The sequence below is a fragment of the Anguilla rostrata genome, chromosome 7, assembly GCF_018555375.3.
Source record: "Anguilla rostrata isolate EN2019 chromosome 7, ASM1855537v3, whole genome shotgun sequence".
In the NCBI taxonomy this organism is placed as follows: Eukaryota; Metazoa; Chordata; class Actinopteri; order Anguilliformes; family Anguillidae; genus Anguilla; species Anguilla rostrata.
Window position 1 is genome coordinate 50,755,114 of NC_057939.1, and position 22,195 is coordinate 50,777,308.

The 22,195-nt window shown below is 42.9% G+C and overlaps 1 protein-coding gene across 18 annotated transcripts in view; it reads left to right on the forward strand.

The window, feature by feature from the left end:
- Positions 1-22,195, forward strand: part of LOC135259947 (adhesion G protein-coupled receptor L3-like) — a 220,635-nt gene that overhangs the window by 160,061 nt on the left and 38,379 nt on the right. For all 18 annotated transcript variants that reach the window (XM_064344915.1, XM_064344917.1, XM_064344920.1 and 15 more), the window contains 4 exons: positions 6,775-6,958; positions 11,935-12,057; positions 13,071-13,276; positions 16,477-16,653. In XM_064344915.1, the coding sequence (XP_064200985.1) occupies positions 6,775-6,958; positions 11,935-12,057; positions 13,071-13,276; positions 16,477-16,653 (690 nt within the window). The remainder of the gene's footprint in view (positions 1-6,774; positions 6,959-11,934; positions 12,058-13,070; positions 13,277-16,476; positions 16,654-22,195) is intronic.

The following is a 22,195-nucleotide window of genomic DNA, read 5'->3' on the forward strand; positions in this document are numbered from 1 at the left end:
CTTTTACTCTAGAAAAGTTTAAACAATAACTCGCAAAAGCATTCTGAATGCCAAAAGCTTAATTTGAATATTCTTTGATAATATCTGAATATTATCTCTCCCCCCCCATTCATTTCAATTTGTGGTAACCCTTCAGGATGTTAAAAATTTCTGTTTCGTGAATAAATTTGGCTGTAGTAATGTCTCTTTGTGTTAAGCCATCTACCATATTGTAATAAATCCAAATCATATCTCTCTGCCAATAATGAAATAACCTCAGAAAGCCTGTAAAGTAGACTGTGGAGTACATTTTATTAATCAACTGTCTCAGTCTCCCCATTAGCCCGTTGCACTGTAAAATAAATTTAGTTTCCAGACTATGTTCCCAATTTGGTCTTTATATGCACTTGGAAAAATTAAGTATGGAGGTCTTGAGTTCCGAGAGATGACTTGCCTGTGATCTCTCAATACACTTACCCATTTGTGACACACAGAATATTGAGTGTCAGCTTAATAACGTGATGGTTGACTATAATGGCTGCAGTTTGGTGTCCCGAATTGCGGCTGCATTAACGGAAATATTTTTTGTGTGTGTGTGATAGTCAACAATATAGATCATGGTAATGAAAGTGGTGTCTTAAATGTGCTTGTCTGGGCCTGCTGTCCTGTTCTTCCGCAGTCAGACGTTCTGAAAGAACTGAGCCGGGGGGGACCCAGCGAGGAATGAACTGCGCATGTTGTTTTTTTATGCGTTTTCCATGCAGATGGGAGCTGGGCTTGCTTGCAAAATCCGTAATTCAGCTGCTGTCAAAGATTTCTCGGCCAAACGTACTGAGAAGCCTGGATCTGGAGGGAGAGAGGGAGAGATGGATTTTCGGGGAGGATGGGAGACAGAGAGAGAGAGAGAAAGAGACAGAGACAGACAGAGAGAGAGACTGCATGCAGTACTGGTTGTTTAAAAAATACTTTCTTGGGGAATTGAAGTGGAGAAATAAAATAAGACTGAAATAAGCATATGAGCATTTACATGACATTAGCATATAAGCATTTACATAACATACGCATATAACATTTACACAACACGAGCAGTGTGAAGCACAGCAGAGCTATTTCAGAGAGAGAGAGAGAGAGAGATGATTTGATATTCGTTTCATTGTGTTCATTGGTGCTGGCCTGCAGGATATGTGTCTTACAGCCAGAATCATTTCTGCTATGTTGTTACCGTCAATAACCAACAAATTTTTTTCCTATATTTAGTCCTGTATTCTTCCTTATTGAAGATGTAGGAATGCTTTGCACGATGGGAACACACGCGCACGCACACACACCCAAACGCAAGCAGACCGCACACACACCTTTTCATGCTCTTGTGGGGCATAGGCAATACCTTTTCCTGAGCTTATCTAACTAGGTGATCTAGCGTGTAATTTAATATCCAATGTATCTCACGTCTTACTTGCATGTCACCTGTGTTCCAGTGTTATTATGTTTCATTAGCGGGTCAAGATGGGAATTTAACATTCTGTCTTTTACTGAACTACCTGTGAATCAGTGTTCTGTTGTGTAGCACATTGGAAATCTCTTCATTAACCGCATTCCATTTGAGGAACTGTTTATTTTGCTACAGCTATGTGAATACAGAGATCCAATTCCATTTTTTTGATATTGTCACCACACCAGTACAGTTGCCCTTGTAAATTCAGACTGACATTTGAATTAACACTGAAACTGTATCGTTGCTGTACACTTCACAGAGAGATCACAGAGATTGTTGTCCAAGAAACATAATAGATTTGTCTCCATTATTGTGGCACAGGAAGTATTATCTTACAGTCCTCTGGTGTTTGTAAGCAGCTTTCTATGAGAGAGTTGCTGTTTTTGGTTGTTTGCATCATTGGTCTATACTGATTTTCTTTCAGTGTTGCACCCACCCACCCACACACTAAAGCATGTTATTAAATATGAATAAAAATAATCATTTTTTGCATTCCGGAAGATTTGATCCCATATGCTCTGATTGTCAATTGTCAGCTGGGGAACCGGGACCTGACGTGTCCTGAATGGTGCATTAATGTCCTTCTAACGGCTTCTGGGATGTAGTGGGTCAGACGTGTATTCTTCTAATCGCCCTCCAGCGAAATATCCAAAGGTCCCAGAGCGGTGTTTTGTACACTGAGTGCTGAAATTGTGCTTGCGGACTTTGAACATCAGTTTAGGAAAATGATACCTTGCTGAAGTAACTCCAGATGTAAACTCTCCAATTTTTTTTTTTTTTCATTTTATTTTTATGAGGCGTAGAAATGGATTGCTCATTATTTGGTTTGTTGAACAGCGCTGTAAAGGTCTGTCTTTTTTTTCTCTCTCTTTTTTTAATGACACCGATGGTCATAGTTAGATATTTCCATTAAATAAAACAGACACACTCAGGAGCTTTATGAGCTGAAGATAGAGGTCATTTCATATGCATATTTTCATATATAAGGTCTGTTTCTTAATACAGAAATCATCAGTCTAGCAACAGTGGCTTTCCCACTGTCACAGGTATTGACTACCAGTCATGATGGAAAAATACCATAAAAAATGTATTTATGCTATAAGTTATTTTCCTCTGAATACACAGAAGTACTGATCGGTTTTGCCAAGTCAGACATTCCAGACAATGAATGATTAGGTATTTCTCACTTGATTATTTTATTGGTCCAGGATGTCATGATGATCGTTTTATATGTGATTTGCCAGATTACATTGGAAAGATACTTTGATAACTTTGAGTATGAGTCTGTTATTGAATTGTGCTATTGTTAATTTATTACTCATAAATAAGGATGAACACGAATGCAGCCAAACAAAATCAATGCTGGGCTGGTGGGTCACTGTTGCATGGATAGATACCATGCAATAAAAAGTTTGGTATTCATTCAACTCTTCACCAGAGTACAAATGAGGCCAGTTGTGTGCATATTTACTCTGTGAGAGTTGATTTAACACTGAACATTTTACTGTTCATGGTCCGATATTGGATCCGGACTGTGTAAGCGTTGACTGTGGCCCTGCAGCCCCACAGAGCATTGCCCTGTTGGCTCTAGCGTCCAGGGATGGGGCCGTTTGAGTCTGCCAGGATAGCCGTGAGTCGCCACTCTCTACTGACCCCTAGTGGCTAGGCAGGAGCCCGCAAGTCCTCCAGTTACTGTAAGCCGCAAATAAAGTGTCTGCCTCACAGTCTGTGTGTGAGTGATAAGAGGTGGCAGCTGACATGGTGTGCCTGTCTCCGCTCTCCAAAATCACAGAAGCGGAGGTCTGTAATCAGCTCTCATAATTATGATTCGATATTCCAAATCGGAGAGAAAAGGGGGAACCAGCAGAAAGCGATTGTTAATATTGCTTAATTAGAACGTTGAGTAGGGTCTGTAATGAGCAAATTGAATTTCAGTGGCACTTTTCACACATGCTACCTTGTGTTCCATATTAATCCATCAATAATATTAAATTAAGTATAATAACTTCATTTACATAGTCATGTCAAAAGGCGTAATTTGAGTTTTTCTGTAAGTAGCGAATGATTAGATCAAAGGTGTTCGGTGTTTTTTTTTACTCTTTTTTTGTCCTGGGAGCGTTCTTTGGACAGTGACATGCATCGACATAGGCAGCAGTCTCCATTCACCACTCATTTCTCTCTGTCTGAAATATCGATGCTGAATATCATCATGCATATATGGCTCTGCAGCACATCATCATCCCCCCCCCTCCAAAAACCACAGCAAGTTCACCGCGTCCGAAATGTATGTGGCACCCTGACCCTAATGGATTAATGATCAGAGCTTCGTGGTGATCAGCCCGATACACTTCACGTTCCGCTGCGGGACGTGGCAGCCGAAATGAGATTTCCCTTTTGCCTCTTTCATTTCCAAATAAGCCCGATTCTTAAGGAGGGGGTGCTTTAACGGTCCGTACCGCCGCGCTGCCCGGGGTTAGCTTCCCCCCATCCCCCGCCGCCGCTCGGAAATCATTTCCAAACTCATATTCCCTTTCATAGTCCGCTGATCAAAACAGAACGCGGCCCCGGGGTTCGTAGTGAAGCGCGCGAACCCCAGTACGGTGTAAAAAAAAAAAAATTTTTAAATGGAAAAAAACCTTGATGCTTTCTCCTCGCGCGCTCTGAAGCTGGATTTAGTGCTCCGGTACGTATATTTCTCCTTCTGCTCTCCCGGTGCTCAAACCGTGACACATTTAACTGCCTTTGAAGCGGTGGAATCTTTGAGGACGTAAAGAATTAAGCACATCTTCCACATGTTCCTGTCACTCTGGAGCACTGTACCCTATATATATATATATATATATATAGAAAAAAAAGACCCTGTGTGTATGATGCAGAAGAGTAGAACAATTGCTTACTCTTAAAAGCCGACATTTTCAAATTAGTGATACGTCTTATTGTTATTATCGTTGTTGTTGGTGTTGTATATAAGTTGGAAAGGGCCTTGTAAATGACCCACATGCCCAAAACATGAAATGGTCGCCCTTTCTCCACACTCCACAGTGCAGACCGTAAAAAGAGCGGGAAGGGAACGATGTACCAGACGCGGCGCAAATGTCATCTCCTGCCCTCGCGCTCCTCTGCAGTACGAGCGGAAAGCCTTTTGAGTCATCAAAACCCGGGCCGCTGATGTCACCGGTTCAAAGGCGGGAAATGTAAATAAAATTAAACGAGACAATCGCACGCTCGTTTCGTGACGTTTTAATGCGCTCGGCCTTCGTGTTCGTTTTGCTGAGAGACGTAAGAAGCGGTGGCGGTGGCGGCGGCTCGCCGATTAGCATTCCAGTCGCGCGACTTCCCGTTGCCATTTAAAGATCGGTTACCGCGCTTTGTCGTCTCCTTGTTGTGAGGCTAGCGTACGTACTTGTACCGACCGGGCTGAGCGTTGCGTGGGATCAGCTGTAGAATAATAGAGGTTAAATAATACGAATCGCTGGCGAAACTGCCTTTAGAAACACTAACCTTCTCTGTGAAGCAATAACACTAACCTTCTCTGTCAAAGAATAACAACATGAAGGTAAGCCATATCTGGGGTACTTAATTCACAGAGTGGATTTTATTATATTGTGCACAGTATGTGTGTGTCTGTGTGTGTGTGTGTGTGTGTGTTTGTACGTATGTATGCATAATAGGACTTGCCTTTGCAAGCTTTGAGAAACCATATCTTGAAATGCTGCCAGAACCGTTACCTATAGTATGTTTTCTTTTTTCCTTTTTTTTTGGCACAACTATGAGAGGGCAATAGTAGTGCATTATATCAGTTGTTAAGAGTAAGTTGTAGTGCGTTAAATATCGTTGGAGCGTGCACCGCTGTGATTGGTCAGACGATACAGAGTGTCAAAGTGTGCTCTGTGCATAACTGCTCAGTCAGTACCTCAGTCAGTAATCTGTCTGTATGTCTATTTGTCTATCTGTCTATCTATCTACTAAATTTATCTTTCTATTTATCTATCTATCTGTCTTTCTATCTACTGTATCTATCTGTTTTTCTATCTTGATTGATCTAGTATACCTTACTCTATCAGAGATTATGCAACACTAAGCAGTGTTTCTGTATATGTGTGTTTGTGTGTGTGTGTGTGTGTGTTTTCTTGTTCATGCATCAGTGCGCACTGTCCTGAATATCCAGTGGAAAAAATCTTTGAATTCTGATAAAGCTTTTGAATGGCATTTAAACGAGACATGGTTTTCACATAATGCCTGAAAGCATATTGTGTGAGACAAGATCTGCTCCCGGGGAACAGCTGTTAGGAGCTGCCTCTATCCTCTGTCCTCTGTTCGTGCTGCTCTGTTAGACAAGGCCACATTCAGTTGGGTGATGCTCCCTGTCTGTGCCGGGCAGCCTGATGTCATCGCCCCATGTTCACGTTGCTAAGAGCTCCGTTGTGTTTCCAGATCGCTCGCACTGTTCTTTTATCAATTAAATTTTATATCACGTTGTGTCTCTTTTTGGACTAGCAGAATTACACAAAGAACACTGACTTGTCTCAACTTGTATGGTTGTCCGTTGTTTTTTTTTTGTTTTGTTTTGTTTTTTTGTTAGTTTTTTAATTTTTCTGTCACCTAAATTTTCAGTGAGAACACAGACCATGTTGAGTGTAGATGTGTGGTTTGCCTGTTCGGGATCGCAGACCTCGTTGGATATAGACATGTGGTTTGCGTGTTCAGGCTGAAGATGTCTCTCTCACGCGGTCCATGTTGGGTATAGATGTGTGGTTTGAGTGTTCAGGCTTGCAGACCATGTTGGGTATAAATATGGTTTGCGTGTTCAGGCTGAAGATGTCTCTCTCACACAGGCTATGTTGGGTACAAACGTTCAGTTCGTGTGTTCAGGCTAAAGATGTCTCTCTCACACAGCCATGTTGGTGACAAACGTCATTGGTTTCCAGGCAGAGTCTCCACCGGCTTGTTGGGTACAACGCAGTTTGACGCGTAGCTAAGATGCCTCTCGCGCAGGCCATGTTGGGTATAGATGTGTGGTTTGCGTGTTCAGGCTGAAGATGTCTCTCTCACGCAGTCCATGTTGGGTATAGATGTGCGGTTTGCGTGTTCAGGCTAAAGATGTCTCTCTCACACAGGCTATGTTGGGTACAAACGTTCAGTTTGTGTGTTCAGGCTAAAGATGTCTCTCTCGCGCAGTCCATGTTGGGTATGGATGTGTGGTTTGAGTGTTCAGGCTGAAGATGTCTCTCTCACACAGGCTATGTTGGGTATAAATGTTCAGTTTGCGTGTTGAGGCTAAAGATGTCTCTCTCGCGCAGGCCATGCTGGATACGGTGAACAACCTCCTCCAGCCGCAGGCCCACGCCGCGTGGAGGAACCTGAACACCGCGGACCAGCTCAGGGCCGCCACCATGCTGCTGGACACGGTGGAGGAGGGGGCCTTCGTCATGGCCGACAACCTGCTGAAGACCGACATCGTGAGGGCAGACAACGATAACATAAGTGAGTCCAGACGCTGCCCCTTTGGGGTTTTAGTTCAGTCAATCCAGGAGATTAAAATTCAGTTCAGGAACTGAAAGTGGCTATAATGTTCTGTGATGAGTGTTCTGTGATGGTCATTGAATTGAATTGAAGTTGAAATGGAACGAACTGCTGCCCATATGATTCTGGACTCCCATTGCCCAATGGCTGATGGAGACTGGAGTGGGAGGGGTAGTAGTGTTGTCAGAAGGGGATGATGGGAAAGTTGAATGCCAGGGGAATGTAGTTTTGTTTGTTTTTATTTCATTTGTTTGTTTTTGTGTGTTTTTGTCGGAAAAGCAATCCATTTACCATGACTGTCTGACCATAAAATCTTTGCTGTTTGTATTTATCTTATTGGGATTGTTTTTTCGTAGTTGAAATATACTACAAAAAAGAGGAATAGACTTATCATGCCCTCACCATGGTGTGCCAAAAGTGTTACAGTCAAGACAAACAGTGGACTAAACATTCATTTTTAACCTTTTTTCCACCTAGTTGCTAAGATATATTCTAGTTTTCTGCTAATCTTTGGATTTATGGAGCCTTTGCTGTCTGCTAAATTATGACATGTATCAAAAGTAATTGAGTAAATGATTGTAAATTTGCGTAAGTCATTTTATGAAATTGAAGACTGTTCCCCACATCCCTGCTCAATACAAAACATCCCTTCTCACTGGAAAAATTCTCATTAACTGCCATAACATGATTACTTTGGGCATTTAAGAAAATCAGTTTGGAAAAATTCCAGCTCAAGCCTGCTATTGCATCTTTTTTCCTGCATAGTGAATTCTGAGGCCGCGCCTTCACAAAATTCTGACCCGGAGTCGGAACGAAAAATGCTATTAATACTAGCGTTGGGCTCGGTGGATGTCCATGGTCTTTATTTTAACGGTAATGGCGGCACGGCTTCGACGTGGCGCTGTATCGCGGTCAGCACGATGCGCCACGCAAGGCGAACGCAGAGCGACAGTTTGCATGTTCACATTAAAGCACGTGTACAACATGCACACCCGGATGAAAATGTTCGCTCTCTTCGCTCTAAAACTTCATAAATTTCTACTGAACTTCCTTGCTTTTCTGAGATTTGGTGCTGACGGGCCTATAAATTGTTTGTCAACGTCCTTGGGTAAACCTCACTTTTATTTCCATTACTCACTGTTACCACTGTTGGGTAGTGCACTTTGAAGGAGACCCTTTAGAGTTAACGGTTGGTTTACGGCTGGTGATAAAAAGCATATTTGTTCACGCCACTCACTATAACACTAAAACAATTTAACAGGATTCAAAATCGATCAAATCTCTTTTATACTATGTAGCAGTTTTCCTAGTATCATTTCCAAAGCTCTTTGTGTCACTGAAAGCAAGTCCTCCTCTTTTGGGTTTTAGTTGCCCTGTCAAGAGCTTGACAGCTAAGTTTGCCAAGTTAAAAAAAAAGATATTCTGAGAAATTTGTTGGGTGAATGTTAGGTTTGACTTCACATGTTGAAGTAATATTATCCATGTTTTATGTTTCATTTTTTCTTAGCAGTTCTGCCTGTTTCAACATAACTAGCTATTTATTTAGTCGTGTATTTATTTTCAGATACAGTATAATGTCAATGCTGATAACATCAGTGCCTCACGAAAACATTTTAAATATTCAACAGCCAAATATAATTGTTGTCTAGTTTCACAAAAAAAGATGATCCATTTATGCACAAAGTGTCCTTGACATTCTGTCAAATCTATCCACTGCTCATGTTGCTTAAAATGGTTGTTTTTTAAATTTAAATATAGCTTTTTTTAATAATAATCTGCTATTTGTTGAAAATAGCTTGGAAAAAATGGCACTTTGTGATCAAAGATGCACTTGGCCAGATCAGAAATATTACTGCATCCAGATGCTAACATAATCATGATAATGAATCTGACTTTTTCTACCCATCTGTAAATATAGTTCCAAATATGAATTCATCCTGAGGGTGCAGATTGAGAATATTAAATATGATATCCATTATCAATAAACGTGATATTCATTCAGCTCATGTAGGCGTGTGTCACATATATGGCTCATCCACATACGTTCTCTGCCTGGGGCAGGGACTGTGTGAGATATCTTGGTATTGTTCTGGGTTGTAGACTGTCTTTGTTCATCAGCCGCTTCCTGTGGGTGGTCACCTGGCAATTTGCCACACTATTTCCTAGCACTTCACCGGTCCACAGGCTGACACATCCTGCCACCAGACTCAATTCTAGCTCCCCGCGCAGCAAGTTTCTAATCCTATTGCCGGTGTATCTGAGCTGATATAGAGTGTGCCAGACGATTCATCCAGATTGAAATAGTTTCTGACGTTTTGATGAAATAGTTTTCATCAGCGTCATTATTGCATTATTACATTATATATATAGCTATTTTTGCATGTTTCAGGCATTAATAGTTTTTATTTTATTTTAGCAATTATGCTGACACATGCTTCCGGTCTCCTAGCAACGGTTGTTATTGAGCAGTTGACCTGTCAGTGATCAGTCATTTAGGGGTGGTGATGTGCACCTGAGGACACGTGATGTTTGGAAACAAAGACACAGATAAACAAAAGAAGCCTGTGCATATTTGAGCCATAATGGAGATTTAATTATCGATGAGAGGTATTTGAGGATCTACTGGAAAGTAATGTGATGTATTTCATTTTGTCAAAGGAGTGGAGGCAGTGAAATTGGGGTGTAGGGTGGGTGGGGAGGCAAGAGAGGTTGGGGGGGGGGGGGGCACAGGGGAGGTGGGAGGGGCAGGAGAGGTGGGGTGGTAGTTGGGGGTTTGGGGTAGGGGGGGTTGTGGTGGAGCAAAGACTGCCATGGTAACTTTAATGTAGGTCTGGTGTTACAGGAGCAGCCTGCCCACAGTTAATAAAGTGGACTTTATTGCATCTGGCATTCAATTTATCCTGGCATTAAGAGATCCAGAGCCTGCTAGGCCTTCATGGCAAAATGCTTTCAAGCCTTCGTTTTCCATCCCGTGTGTGTGTGTGTGTGTGTGAGTGTGCGCGCGTGTGTGTGTGAGTGTGTGCACGCGTGTGTGTGTGTGTGTGTGTGTGTGCATGCATGTGTGTATGTGTGTGTGTGCGAGTGAGTGCATGTGTGCGTGCAGGCTTCTTATTTCTTATTTATTTACTTTTTTATTTATCACACTACCCAGGTAAATGATGCATTGCTGACATGCCTCTGTTCCCTCGGTTGTGTTCCCTGCGTTTGCTGTGCTGGGTGATGGGCTTTGTTTATCATGGAACTCCCGAGTGGAAGGCAGCCTGTACATGCCACAGCTCTCTGATGTAGCGCTGCGCACCGTGTGCTGTGATGGATTCTCTGAAGCCGAAACCATTTTCTTTATTTTATTTTATTTTATTTTATTTATTCATTTATGTTCTCGGTAGAACTCATGCTTGTTAAATTTCTGGCTATGTGGGTTACACTGGTTTAGAATCCACTGACATGAGCATGAAACTGCTACGTAGATATTTCTTTACATTTTAAAATGTATTTGTTTATTTATTTATTTTCAGCATACTTGAGTTGGCCAAAAAATGTCTGTATTTCTGGAAACAAACTGGTACAAACTGGTTTATAGCGGTGTTATGTGTGTTCTGTGTTTTGAATCCTTGCTTCACGGCTAATCTTGCCTGTGGACAGATTTTTTCAGATTATCTTGTTATTTAAACTAGCCTGTAATGTGGCTTCAGGCAGAACATCATCTCTCCATGCTAAAAGCCGGTCTTAAGCCTTTCAATGGGCTCCAGCATGAAGATTAAATCTAAATATATGCTTCTGACTAAGACGTCTCTGGCCCAAATGCAGAATTGTCAGTAATCCTGGGAAATGTTTCAGATGAAGAACCCTTGACTTGTATGACAGAATTGAACAGATAAAAAATAAATTCGGCTTGCGTGCCATGCTGCGGAGTACAGCACCATCGGTGCTAAGCTGAAGTATAATTAATGCATTTTTTTAAGAGCGTGTTTTATCCAGGTTACTTGCAGTAAGGTTCAGCCGTAGAATGAAAAACGACGATGTCCCTTTCTTTCCTTTCTGTGTTTTTACGTCTGCCAGAGGTTAAACTTGGCTTGAAAATGACTACAGGGTGGAAAAAAATAAATAAATAAATTTTAAAAAGCTAGTGGTAAAGTTCCCCGCTGAGGTTCACAGTTGCTGTTCTTAGCATTATGGATTAGAGCAGGTCTCGGCAATAGATCTGCATGCCTCCTCTTTCTCTTTAAAGCGATTGCGGTGGGGCTATCACATCTGCTCATGCTGTTAGCGCCTCAGTCCCGTCAGCCGTTTCATCCACATCTTTTTTAGTTTTTTTTTATTTACTGCTTCTTCCTTTAAACACCAATCTGGCAACCTTACCGTTGACGCTGTAAATTTGGCAACCCTAGCAAAAAAAAAAAAAAAAAAAAAAAAACTTCCCTCCAATTCTTTTCTGCACCTGCCTCACCTTGCTTTCATTCAAAAGCCTCAAATCATCTTGCATTCCTGGCTTAAATGTGGCTTTTAAGAGTTTATGTAACTGTGCTCGCTCACGCACGGATGAAGTAAACTAAAGCTAAACTGATGACGTAGGTCTTATGACTCAAAATCAGCATTTGATTTAAGTGCACTGCAGGATGACACTAGAAATGTAGCTTATTGTGGAACATCTTAGTTATTGATTTATAAAAAGGATCTAAATATGAAAGATCGTTTTGTGCTCTCCAGAAAATAACAGAAAATATGCAGCATAGCCAGACATGTCTTCTGATGAGTTGGTTCTTTCTTTCTTGATTGTTATAGATTGTACTGGAAATGTGCATTATATTCAATAAATTTTCATTTTTATTAGGTCTTCCTGAACATGTGTGGCATTGCAGTAAAAGTGGTAGTTATGTGTGTTATTTTCAGACATAACAGAATAATTTTTTTTTTTTAAATGATGTGTTTATTTTCAGAGTTGGAAGTGGCCAGATTGAGCACGGATGGGAATCTGGCAAACGTGAATTTCCCTCAGAGCGGTGGACAAGGGAACTCCATCCAGCTCTCCGGGAACACCTTGAAGCAACACGGGAGGAACGGTGCGTTCGTCCAATTGAGCGTCAGCAGTTTGGATACGCTTTCCGTTAAAACGGCATGAGGTTTCAGTTTTTTTTTTTTTGTTTTTTTTTTAAACACGTTGATTTGTGTTATTATGATAATTTGCCTTTTTACACGACTGTGGGTAGAAAATGGCATCTTTGCGCGCCCGGCCCTCCCGTAGCTTTTGGAGAGCTTGTTTATTCGTTGATGTGAACCGAGTGGATTCCCGCTGCACTCAGATCGGTGTCCTCAAATGATTGGCTGAATTAGCACGCGTGTAACGGGAGTGGGAGCGGGCGCTCGTAAGCGAATTTGACCGAATTACCGTGCTCCGTTCAACGCCCCCCCCACCCCCCCATACCCCCACCCCCCCATTCTCGGTCCTCACGCGGCACTTCAGACGCATTTCCACAAACTGATTTCCTTTCATCAGGAGTAGGGCGCCCAGCCACAGCGGGGGATCCCTTTCATATATCAGCGCCCGAGTGAAATCCAGTTAACGTTGCCTTTTGTGCGAAGCCGGCAGCGCGGCGATGATGACTTCCTGACAGGGCGGCCTGAAGCGCGCGGCTTCCCGCCATTTCAAATCCGTCCGTCTCGAAGGCGATCGCGGTGCGCCAGCGCCAAAGCCAAAAGTGCTCTCGCGAGACACGCCCGTCGGAGTTGACTCCCGCCATTTTTAGTTAGCATTACACACACACAAACAAACACACACACACACACACACACAAACAAACACACACACACACACACACACACAAACACACACACAAACACAAACACACACACACACACACACACACACCACAAATACTCATGTATCATAGGTATTTTACCAGATAATATTGAGCAGATCTTGTTTAACTTGTCACACCCATGTACGCGAGCTTTGCATCGAACAACGCTGCTATAAAAATAGATGCCACTGCAGTCGTGTCACCACCTTGTCCGCTTGGGGAGTAAAGCGATATGAAACTATAAGGCTTCCCGTTGGCTTCTCTTGTGTCCGCAGGAGAGATCAGGATGGCTTTTGTTCTGTATAAGCACCTGGGAGCCTACCTGTCCACCGAGAACGCCAGCCTGAAGCTGGGAGCCGAGGCCCTGTCCACCAACTACTCTGTTATTGTCAACTCTCCCGTCATCACCGCGGCGATCAACAAGGAGAGCAACAAAGTCTACCTGACAGACCCTGTCTTCTTCACACTCAAGCACCTGCAGGTATGTGCTGAGTAGCCTCATTCGTTTACATCCAGCTGAATAGGGGGGAAAAACACAAACACCGGCCTCCTGCTCCCTCATACCAGACCTCACTTTTTACCTCTCATTTTTGGAATGTGTAATCCACATTTGCATTCTTGCCTGATAATTTGATTTTAATCAAGCCTGAAGCTTTTGACAAGATCAATAGTTCTGTTGCAGTGTTAAATTCATGGTGATGGCACAAGCTTAGCTCACCAATAGTACTGTATCGTTTGTGCATAGTGTATATGAATACATGATTTACACGCATGCAAATACTTTGATTGATAGATAGATAGATAGATAGATAGATAGGCCAGGTAAGCCAACAATTTTCATTCAGAGGACTGAGATTCATACAGTGATGCAGAAGGCAGTTGAATGTGCTATTTCATTTATTGTGAATGATCTCGGCACAGAGGTGGGTGGGCATGGTAACCTAGGCGGCGACACACATGATCTCTCTAAGTCCCCCGAGATCAAGGAGTCAGAGCCGGGACATTAGATCCATCAGGCTGCATTATCTACCGTCTCCGTCGTCTCCGTCGAAAACATCCCGGCTTTTCTCTGAGCCCAGCTTTGGAGGTGTTATTAGGGAGGCCGAGAGACCCCTGCTTGGCACTATCCGTGCGCCGTGTGGGAGGAACCTGGAAGAAGGCGAGAGAGAGAGAGAGAGAGAGAGAGAGAGAGAGAAAAAGAGAGAGATAGCTTATGGCTTTCAAAATGAAATGGGAAATGTCAGGCGTCGGGTCAGGTCTGTTATTGCCGCTGCACACCTGCCCTTATCTCAATTCGGGGGTCCGCAAATGGCTTCCCGCAATACTTCTGCCGATAATGGCGAGTGGCGGCGTTCTTAACCTCCCGTCGAAATTGACTGATGTCAGTGGTTCGTCCACATGTGGGTCTGCGTGTGCAGCTCCCCTTGCTAATATAAACCCCTCGTTATGGATTTCAGTGCTTTCATCTGAAAATCAAGTCTTACTCTGGATAATAGTATGTAAATGTAGTATGTATATATTGACACCAGTTTTGGTTTTCTTGAGGGATGTTTTTGAATCAGTTATTTTTGAGAATGTGTTTCCTCCAAATAAGCATGGTCTTATTTCGGATTTTAACAGCCCTCTAAAAGCTGCCTCATTATCCAGTCCTGCCATGTTTCGTGCTTTCTTTTCGCCCTTATTGATTCGCCCAATTTGATTAATTGGGGCTGTTCTTAAAAGTTTCTGTGGTTATAAGGGACCGAATATTACCATGCATTACCATGACAACCTGTATCACTTCAGTTATATGCAGTGTTACAATGACTACCTTTATCACTGCAGTAGTATCACTGTTGTGTTACCATAACCACCTGTGTCACTGCAGTAAAATGTAGTGTTACCATGACTACCTGTATCACTGCAGTAATATCACTGTCGTGTTACCATGACCACCTGTATCACTGCAGTGATATCACCATAGTTATACCATGGCTGCCAATATCACTGCTGTAGTATCACTGTTATATTTGAATTCCATAAAGGTAATTCACACAGTGAAATAAAATACTACCTGTTCCTTTGTGGTCTAAGGCAAGTGCTGTTATTTTCTTTAATAAGTATTGTGAAAATGCATGTTTTTTTTCTTTTAAATTTAAAGGTTACAGAACAGCAACTTACTGCATATTACTGTGGAAAATGGCAAACTACCTCTAAAGTACTTGTATAATTTTCCACTGAGTTATCTTGTTTTCCTTTATTTATTTTTTTATTTTTTTAAACGTGACAGTACAGGTATTCCTGCATAGCGTGCACTTGACTGTTACTCATCATCTTATTTCCTGTGCTGATGCCCTTGCTGCTCTCATGGACATGCACATATGCACTGTACTATGACTTAAAGGTCCAGGATGTCACCATGGATACCGGGCAGTCCATTAGATAAATGAAAAAGAAATGGAAAGACTTTCTGGCCTCAGAAATCGTGCTACTAGCCTTTCCTAAACAACTGTTATAATAGAGCATTAGCTTCAATGGAGTATAAAAGCCAGACCTTCTGCCTAGTGTAAGACTTCTGGTGCCTGTATGCTACTTCCTAACATAACGTTGACTGTCAGGGTGGACAACCACACATAATGCCTTTTGAGGTGTGGGGGGCAGTCTATTCACCAAGCCCCGCTTACCATAACTACTAACACCATACAAGAAGATGCAGACACACAATCGATGCAAGGGCAGAATGATGTAAGCAGGAAGGAGGGTGCCTCAGTAACTGACAAGCTGCTCCACTGACCAAAATACTGTACAATACAGAAATCTGCAATGAGAGGAACTGGGCAACAATAACAGGGCAACTGACACTATAGGGCAACAATATCAGGGCAACTGACACCATGGAGCAACAGTAACAGGGCAACTGTCACCGTAGGGCAACTGTCACCATAGGGCAACAGTAACAGGGCAACTGTCACCATGGCACCCAGTAATAATGGAACCCTTTATTATTGCTAAAGATTCCTTTTGCATGGGTTCTCTGGGATGCTGAGCAGCAAATGGCAGACTGTTTGAATAACCGCCCTTATGTCTGCACAGTAAACACTATGAAGATCTTCTGGGAAACGCACCAGCAAAACAGAACAGCGAGGCTCACAGATACTGTATTAAATAAAAATGAGCAAAGAATCACCATAGAAGGGAATCCAGCTTAACTCTGTTGTATGACTGGGGCTATTAGGTTTTCATTTTGTATCTGTGTAGAAATCTACAGGAAGCATGGCAGGTCAGGGGGGTCTATCTTAAATTACGTCCATCGTTTACTCTTAAATCTCCCAAACCCAAGGGTTTCCCGTCTAATTGAGGGCATCGCAGAGACAGGATTATTCTTAAGTGCTGTATTAATTCTGCTCTTTTTCGGCTTGATTGTTTGTTTACTTGCGTGAGCTGAGTGTTTGGACAGGCACCTGAGGGTAACGGTTGAGGAAATTGGTTTATAGCTCAGAGGTGTGATTCTCAGGTGGATTCTCAGCTGTTGTATTTCTGAGCTACGTGCTTAGCCCAAACCGCTCCAGTAAACATCCTGCTGTATGAATTTATAGAATGCATAAACAAGAAGAATGGAAGCTGTCCAAGTTGCTCTGAGTAAGAGAGTCTTGAATGTGTAAAATGTATATATTTATTTATATTTATGTATCATTTTCTCAGCAATCAGAGGAGTATTTCAACCCCAACTGCTCCTTCTGGAGTTACTCCAAGCGGACGATGACGGGTTACTGGTCGACTCAAGACTGCCGCCTGCTGCACACCAACAGGACCCACACCACCTGCTCCTGCACGCACCTGACCAACTTCGCTGTGCTGATGGCCCACGTGGAGGTCAAGGTGAGCTCATTTCCTGTTCTGTTCGACGGCGGTCACGGTCGACTCATTCTTTCCTTAAGGAATGCACATGTTCATTACACACTGGAATTTCCTTCTTCTTTTTTTTGAAGCTAAAATACCTGCGTGAACAGACCAGAGCAGACCTTATGACAGTTGGCCTATATACCATAGCTTTAGGGCACTAAGGTTCCCAGGCTTAAGTCAGCATCTTCCTCATTAATTTGACAGTGCCATACATACAGTGCATCCCTCTCAGAAGAGAATGAGACGAGGGGCACTTCTCTCCGTTCTTCTCGCGTTGCGGTTTGCAGCGTGCTGCGCCGTACTTGCTAGCGGCATTTCAAGCGGCGATTAAAGTCGCGCGAGGCGCCGTTCTGATCTGTCGGTTCCTTGGCTGGAGGAGTATCGATTGCATTATGAGGCAGATCTCCGCGTGACGGGGACCCCCCCGAGATGAAGAGGTGCCCCTTCAGAAGAGGAGAACAGGGGCGAGAAGGTGTTTGAAATGCGGGTGATTGAGGAGTGTTTTTGGATGCGAGGTGTGTTCACCCTACTTAAAGGTCGCTGGGATGCCCTTGCTCTCCGTTCTCCATGACAGTGGCATAGGAGGACCTCCGCTGTTGAAGGTTGTTGGAGAAAACAAGATTTTTACTTTCTTCTGTACACAAAAAGAGTATAGATAAAATCAAAATGGTATGCCTTACCTGCCATAAAATAAAAGATCTTTGATGTTTCCTGTGAATTTCCAGCGAATGCTTTAAATGAAATGGATGAATTCATTGCGTAAGTCTAGATCAATGCAAAAGGGCTTATGCATCTCGGAATGACTGGTGGACATAAAGAGTCTACAGGACCCACTGATTCAAATGCAGTTCAGATATTTTTCAGTAAAGAAGCCCAACCTCTGAGTCTCATATAATCTTCTCTGAAACATTGTGGAATTATTCAGAAATTATTAAGTGTTTGCTCTTTTTTTCTTCTTCCATCCATCCAAGGTGGAAAAATTTAGTATTCACTGTGTCCGCTGCAGATGTTCGCTGTTTCCAATGATGATTTGAATGTGATGTCCCCGGTGTCTTAGCACCGTATAGAAGGCATGAACAGAAGGGTTCACCAAAAGCCACAGTTATTCTGAAAATATGATGATTTACATACCTGGATCTCTAACTGCATCGTGACTGTTTATTCTCAGAAGCCCTGTCCCGAAACCCCCCTTTTATGCGTTTCGGATTCCTGAAAAAAAGGGTTTTGCTACGAAAAATGGCGGACGTGCAAAAGAGCCGCGGCGCTACGTCGCGCGGTATTGCACCCGGCGGCTCCGCCGCGCCCGAATCTCCCGGGAGACCGTCGCCGGGGCCCTCGGCCTGGGTGACAGACAGTTCGATTACCGTGACACTGGAAGTTCGGGCGCTCCGGTGACGCACGGTCTCCACGGCGGCGAACCGGGGGACTCCATGAATGGCCGTGTCGGTTGGCTGGAGTCCGCGTGTGAGGGGTCACCTCTGTCCAGTCTGGCCGGGGTTACTGTAAGTGAGCAGCTCCCTCTGTTCCTCACACTTAGCTACTGAAGGACTTTATTATTTTTTTTTTTTTAGCTGCCAACCAGCGCTTAAAATGGAGGCTGAGCGAACAATGGGGAACAGCGGGGCCGCTGAGAGTGAAAAGTTGACTGAAAGGAGAACTTTATCAACAAAAAAAAAAAAAAGTCCCCCGTGAGTCACCGCATTTTCTACACCACAGGCATGTGGCATTCAGCAAAGCCAAATAACGCTCTGAAAGAGGATATTAGTCACAGGCTGCAAATAGCCAATAAGAGGAGGGCTCGGGAAATGTAGGTAGAATATATTTTCCGGAAAAAATGGGCTTTATAGGTAAACATCCACTGAATACAAACTTTTTTTTTTTTGACAAGCTGTTCAAGGGAGAGTGAATTTCCAGACAACCGAGAGGTCCCATTATGCCACACTTTACATCGGTGCTCCATTTTGCTGGAAATGCATGAGAGCGCATTTGCCCTTACTGACATTATTGTGTACATGTGAGGTGGTTTGGGAAAAAAAAAATATAATAAACGATTTTCAGATTGGTAGATACGCTTAAACTGGGGTCCTTTATATTCATCCCATTTGATTTCGGTGATTTGTTCGAGAACCTGAGAGCAGGGAAATGGCGAGTTGCCGCGTTTTCCCCGGCGTTGCAGTAAACATATCGCGTCCTCCTCATACCCAGGGCTCGCTGATGGATTTCGCCTGTACTGCGAGACCACACAAACGTGGAGAACGTTGCGAACGGAGTTCGGTGATTTATGAATCTGCATGAGGAAGGGATTGGTTTGATCCCAGCGGGTCAAGTAACATTCTGTTACAGTAATCCGTCGGTTTACCGGGAAAGCGGCGCGAGATTAATCACGTCCGGCGCGGGGAACGACGCACGATGGCGAACGCACCGCTTTTGCCCCAGACAATATTGCAGAGAGATTTATTAAAAACCGTGCGCGTTTCGGAAAACGTGCCGTTCAACCGACGCACCAGCATTTCAGGAGTCTGGTTCATGAAGATCGTTCTGCATCCTTCTGATTTCGTTCTGTAGCCACAGGCATTGTCTCTCTTAGGAATTAATTACACTTGCACTTAATTCTCGCACTTCAATCTAATTAATTCCATAAGTGAACCTGAACCATTAATCTCCGCAAGTAAAAAAGAAATACTTTAATCGTTACAGAAATGTCAAACATGTATAATTTAATGGGAGCTACATTGTAGTTAAATGCTAATTTGGTTGTTCAGCAAAAACTGGATTTGGTTTACCAACCGTTTTCTTAATCATAATCCATGGGTAACCTAAAGACCTGCAGGTGTACACAAGCCTGCTGGGTCTATACAAGCACTGTAATAATCAGATTTGTTGTAGCCATACATGGCAAGGTGACAAATTGATTTTGAATGGGGCATGTGTTACATGTATGAACATTGAAGTGTTTGCGATTCGTCCTTCAGCAGAATACAGAATTGCTTTTAAAGGTCAGTTTGTGTTGTTTGTGTTCACGTGATTATGTTTAAAGGAAAAACTGCTCTCTCGCAGATAATATGAACATTGTATTTCCCTACATAATGAGGCTCCGACAGTTCTGTCTCAACATGGGCTTTTGATGCTTCACGATATCAAAGCTCGCATCAGAATTAAAGAAAGATCGAAATCATTTTGAATTTAATGAAAATGTAGGAAGGCATAAAAGAACATGGTCAATGAGTGTGTTAGATACCAAAGTGGATTTCAACATACTGTAGCTCTGTAATTGCATAGTTACGGTTAATTTGTTCACAACATAGCGTGAAGTATGCTTAGATATACAATGACTCTCTCCGTGATCCAAGGACTTAATTTAGACTTGGTTACAAACGGGAAAATATAAGTATAAAATACATTTTTCAAACAGTCCAATCTTAATTCATGAAATGCAGTTATAAACATGTAGCCACATGGCATCAGAAAGATAGTATTAGTAAGAAAACTAACTGCGTGTGTGTGCATGTGTGTGTGTGTGTGTATGTGCGTGCGCGTGTGTGTGAAACCCCTGGTAATGGTTATACATAGGAAGCCACCAACGGGCCCTAAAACAGCCGAAGCATTCGGTACCCAGGAATCAGCATTAATGCACGGAACCTTTATCACGAGCATGACCATTCATCACTGTAACTTGCACTTACCTCGACAGGACATGGCTAACCATGTTTTTCCTTACCAATAAATGTCACTTAATTAGCCCCTGGTATCATCCGTGCAGCACACCACTGCTGCTTTGAGCTAACTATAAAACAGCCAGCGCCCCCGATGGCTCACTGATTTTTTTTTCTCTGACTTTGCGATTTTTACCAGGAAGCCGTGAGCTGCTTTTCTGCGGGAAAAAAAAGCTCGTAATTTAATACCAAAGATCGTGTCGGAGATCTGCAGCCTCCAGGTGTGGCACGCTGGGTCTCGCCGTCTGTATGTGGGGGACCGGCGTGGATTATTCGGGTGACAGTTAATCAAGCAAAGCAAATGAAAATGGGTTGAGAGCAGTGATTCATTAACAGGTAATATTTCAGCCAAACTTTCCTTTCTGTTCTCCGTCTACCCGAGGTACACGCGTATGTTTGAAGACTGGAACTCTTTTTTCCGTAAGATCCATCTTGCCATACTGTGAATAGCTAGCACTCAGAAGCAGGGTTAGCTTCAGTTCCCTTTCAGTTAAATTCTTGAGGGATAATCCACAACGAGGTGGTCTCCACCTCGCGTCGGTGGTTCTTTGTCTCTGCGTCGGTCGTTATTTTTCAATAGCGGACCACCTCGCGGTGGATTATCCTGCTTACTACATGGTTAATTACCTCGTGAAAGAAATCGATCGATAATTTGGCACAAAAAAATTGATTTAGACTTTTCTAACGGGGATATTGAAGTAAGAAGTCTTTTTGTCACCAGGTGTTAGGAAATTAGAAAATTAACCGCACTTCTTCCTGCGGAGTGATATGACAAGTGTTCCAAGTTAAAGCGGCCTGTTACCCATAGCAACGGTCTGTTATTCTGAAAATGCCTGAAGTAGCCAATCAGAATTGAGCATTCAACAAAGCCTTTTAACAAATTAGTTTTGAAATGCCCATAGAACATTTTTAACTTCATGATCTGAATTTCAGTTCATTTCCTAGAATGACTGAATTGAATTGAAATGAAAGTGACCCCATCCCTGCTCAACAGCGTGTACATAAAGTTTCAAATAATGTGACACTGACTTCAGAGTTAAAACTTTAAAAGCTTTAAAGGAAATATTTCAAAGACAATTTCATTTATCTGAGTGAATACCAGAAAGACAGGACAAATATGTGGCAGAACAGCACTAAAATAAATATGAGAAAAATACAAATTGCCAAAATCAAATAGAAAAAATATATATATGTATACCTTTAGATCAAACAAAACGGTTAATATTCAATATTTTTTAAACATCGGACCTTAGAAGCATTTGGATCAACCTAAATGTCAGGGGATTTGTCCGTCTATGTATTTGTCCAGATGGAGCATCGGATCACCAAATTACAATGAGCATCTGGGTGAAATTCTGACGTAATCTGACCCATAAAACATAAACGAGGGCCAGTCGACACTCAGACACCGATTCCAAAGGACAAATTGGGAGGCGAGAGACCAGCCTGGCCTTACCGTCGGACCGGAAATGTAGCCGTGCTGCGCGGCCTTGTGGCTGCGGCGGCTGTTCTCAGACAGGATCGGCGAGATGAAAGCCGGACGGAGCCGGGACTGATTGCTCACTTCGCCAGACACATGCTGGCCATTACTTAGATGGGAGAGGTGTCATATGAAAATAGCAGGGGTGGTATTGAGCAGCCAGTAAGTGGCACCATTCCCCTCGGACCAGAAAATATAAATCAATGCACCTTTCAAAATGACAGAGGGCTCTACGGTGTCCTATATTTCAGTGTCCTGTGCGGCTATTAAGTTACATTTCCAGTGTAACCGTTCGAAGATGTGCTCCCAGACAGCACTAAAGCTG